Here is a 3,338-nt window from a genome sequence, read left to right as displayed (position 1 = left end):
AAATGTCAATACTACTACTACTAGTACTATGACTATGACTACTACTACTACTAATTAGAGATGGCACGATACCACTTTTTTATGTCCGATACCGATACCGATATCATAAATTTGGATATCTGCCGATACCGATATGAATCCGATATAGTGTGTGGTTTTAATCAATAAAACTGTTTTTTAATATCTTGCTGCATTTTGTATAAGTTCATACTCAAGTTTAAATAAACAACAACACTAAAGCTATTCTGTTATACCTGTATGTAAAAAAAATACACTGCACCCAAAATATTTCATAGTTCAGCAACACTGATCAATCTAATAAACTTAAACCTACTCCATCCTCCCTATTTTGGTATTTTAAAGAGTACTTAGCAGAAATATTAAGCAACCTAACTAATAGGGTTGCAAACTCCCAGCAAAAAAATAGGAACCACCCCCCACCCTCCACCTCATGATGCTTAATCGATGTAATCAACTTTAATTTGATGCAGTGTGAAAAAAATGCACAGAAATAAATTATTTTTCAAGAATAATTAAATAGATTCAACATCTTTCTTATACAGAATTGCAGACTGCACAGATGGTACCTTCCCAAAGGAAAAAGTACTAAAGCTTACTAGGGTATATTAGACTTAACAGTTACTATATACAGTAATGGACTTCTATACATTTTACATCAGATTAAAACTTTGGGTGTCAGATTCAGATACTTGTTTATTAAAAGCTAGACATTTTAAATGAGAATAAGAAAGAAAAGTATGTCTTTGTGCCCCTTTTCCCTGTTCATGCCCTATCGGCCCCCTGGCTAAACTTTGCTAGATCCGCCCTGCACAGTTATCAGCCGTCAGCTACGTAGAAAAGGATCCTGGTGTAGAAAGTAATATTAAATAAATTCTAACAACAGCTTATCAAGCTTAAACGTGCTGCTGTTGTTCAGCCGCTGGTTTCCTCTTTCTGGTGCAAAGTGGGCGATAAACAAAGAAGAGAGACGGACTCGCGACAGAAAAGCCGATCAGCTGATCATTAAGCAGTTTTACGATTGAAGTAGGAGCAGGAAGGTGAGGGAGAGAGAGGCAGTCGCTCCATATATCGGTTGTTAAGCTTAACGCTGGAACGCTTTACAAACATTCAGAGATGAACTTACACACTTGCTTTACTCTCTGGGGTAACTTCCTGGAGATGAAATGCTGGTTTGGTAGCGAGGCTACAAATACACACAGCCGCTCAATCACGTGATGCATACTGCTCCGACGTGCTACGGTTATGAGCCGAGTTAGGCCGTGTCGCAAGTTTTGTGAGGTGTTTTTTTGATATTTAATGGATCGGATTACATTTTTATTTCTCGCCGATATCCGATCCAGTAATTTAGGTCAGTATCGGACCGATACCGATACGCAGGGTGGAAGTAACGAATTACAAATACTCACGTTACTGTAATTAAGTAGATTCTTTGGGTACTTGTACTTTTATGAGTAATTTTTCTAGTGTGTAATTTTACTCATACTTGAGTACAACTTACACCATGTAATCTACTTCGCTACTTATAAAATCAAAAGTCGCTACTGAGTATGCCCACAATTTGAATTAATATTCAAACCTTTCGTCTGCATTTTTGCAGCCAATAAGGCCGTGCAATCGCGACCGCGCCAATTTAAGCAAAGAATAAACCCCGCTGCAGCAGCAGGCGCAGCAGGTGTCTAGAGGTGCTAAATGGTGGAGTATAAACTACTTTATAGACGGAAGATTTGGAGACAAAGAAGCCAAAATGGAGACAGAAGACAACACTGTCAACCATGAAAACGACGTAGATAAGACGGAGGACGAGTGCCCGTGGCCGTACCTGGAGGAATTTTTCATGTACAGAGGGAGGAAAGGAGACAGCGTCCAGATGCAGTGCAAACTTTGTTTGACCTCTACAGTCATTTCAGCTTACAAGACTTCAGCGTCTAATCTAAAAAAACACATTGAGGTAAGAGGTTTTACAGCTATACGTGTACGATATTGCTTTCTTATTTTCATGTGTGTTAAGGTTATTAGTTTGGCTAAGATATTGTCACCGCCATTGGTTAGCCTGATATTAAAATAAGACGGAGCTAGCTAACGTCCGTGTGTGTGTGTGTGTGCATGCGTAATTGAGCTACAATTGGTAGGAATGTTTTAGCTTATTATTTGGACAACCACCGTCATTACAATAAATTAAATCTGCAGTCATTTAAAACTCACAGGCCTACAATCAGCTCGCCTATATTTAAAAAACAAAACTGAATTAATCTTCCAGCTCTCAGCTGACATGTACCAGAGCCCGATTGATGGATAAGTTGATCAGTATCATTGGCCTGATATAGGTCTATCATAGTGACATGGCTCTTAATCAGTAGGGTTATACGTTTCCCAATATGATATATATTTTTTTAAAGAACATAATGTGGATTGTTTTTATTTGTTAGCTGTATGGGCAGCATTTTTGTGTATGTGATCCCTTTTCTTAAATTAGATTTGCTATATACACATATTTTGCTCTCTTAGTATTTTTAGGACCTGACTGATACTGAAAACTTTAGGGTGATACTGATAAAAGGAGTTAAATATTTAGATACTGATACATTGGTCGATACTCTTTTTACAGATAGTATACAGATTACAGAACTTAGAATGTATACAGAAATACATGTTTTTTGCAATAATCGTTCAAAATTGGTTTACACTTGTGAATAAATACAGCAATATATCTGCAAAATTTGACCTAAATTCATCACTCTTTTATTCTATGCTAAACAGTCAAAGATTATCTCAAGTCTAGTTGAATGATGTTTTAAAAATGTGTTTTCCTTTAGTGTTAATCACAGTGATGTTATGAAGTAATGTATGAATCTGACGTATGATAATCTTTATCTCTACAGAGAAAACATCCATCGAAGATTGAGCGGTACAATATCACTGTGGCATCAACATCTCGTCAGCAAAAGACCACAGCCACACCAAACAAGCTCTCAGCAAATACACAAGCCAAGTTACCAGACCTGATGTTGAGAGCTGCAAACAAACATGTTCCACAAGCAACTGTTGACAAGCTTGTCATCAATTTCATATGTGAGAGTCTACAGCCATTTGCAGTGGTAGAACAGCCGTCTTTCAAAGAATTAGTTACCACATTACAACCTCAAGCCAAAGTCATCTCCAGACCCACTGTCCGTGCCAGAATCTGTGAAGCTGCTGATCACATGAAGATGACTTTGGTTGCAGCATTGATAAAGTCAAATTTGTTGCTACCACTACTGATTGTTGGTCAGCTTATCAGAAAAGTTACCTTGGAGTCACATGCCATTGGATAGAGGAAG

General features: G+C 37.7%; 1 protein-coding gene across 1 annotated transcript; it reads left to right on the top strand.

The window, feature by feature from the left end:
- Nucleotides 1-1,471: 1,471 nt before the first annotated feature.
- LOC120436907 (E3 SUMO-protein ligase ZBED1-like) lies at nt 1,472-3,236 on the top strand (the record flags this gene model as incomplete). Its single annotated transcript, XM_039607735.1, has 2 exons — nt 1,472-1,969; nt 2,901-3,236. Coding segments are annotated over exons 1-2 (540 nt in total), but the record flags the coding sequence as incomplete, so codon positions are not given.
- Between the last annotated feature and the right edge of the window lie 102 nt (nt 3,237-3,338).

The sequence above is a fragment of the Oreochromis aureus genome, unplaced genomic scaffold (assembly GCF_013358895.1).
Source record: "Oreochromis aureus strain Israel breed Guangdong unplaced genomic scaffold, ZZ_aureus HiC_scaffold_342, whole genome shotgun sequence".
In the NCBI taxonomy this organism is placed as follows: domain Eukaryota; kingdom Metazoa; phylum Chordata; class Actinopteri; order Cichliformes; family Cichlidae; genus Oreochromis; species Oreochromis aureus.
This window is presented reverse-complemented; position numbering and strand designations above follow the sequence as displayed.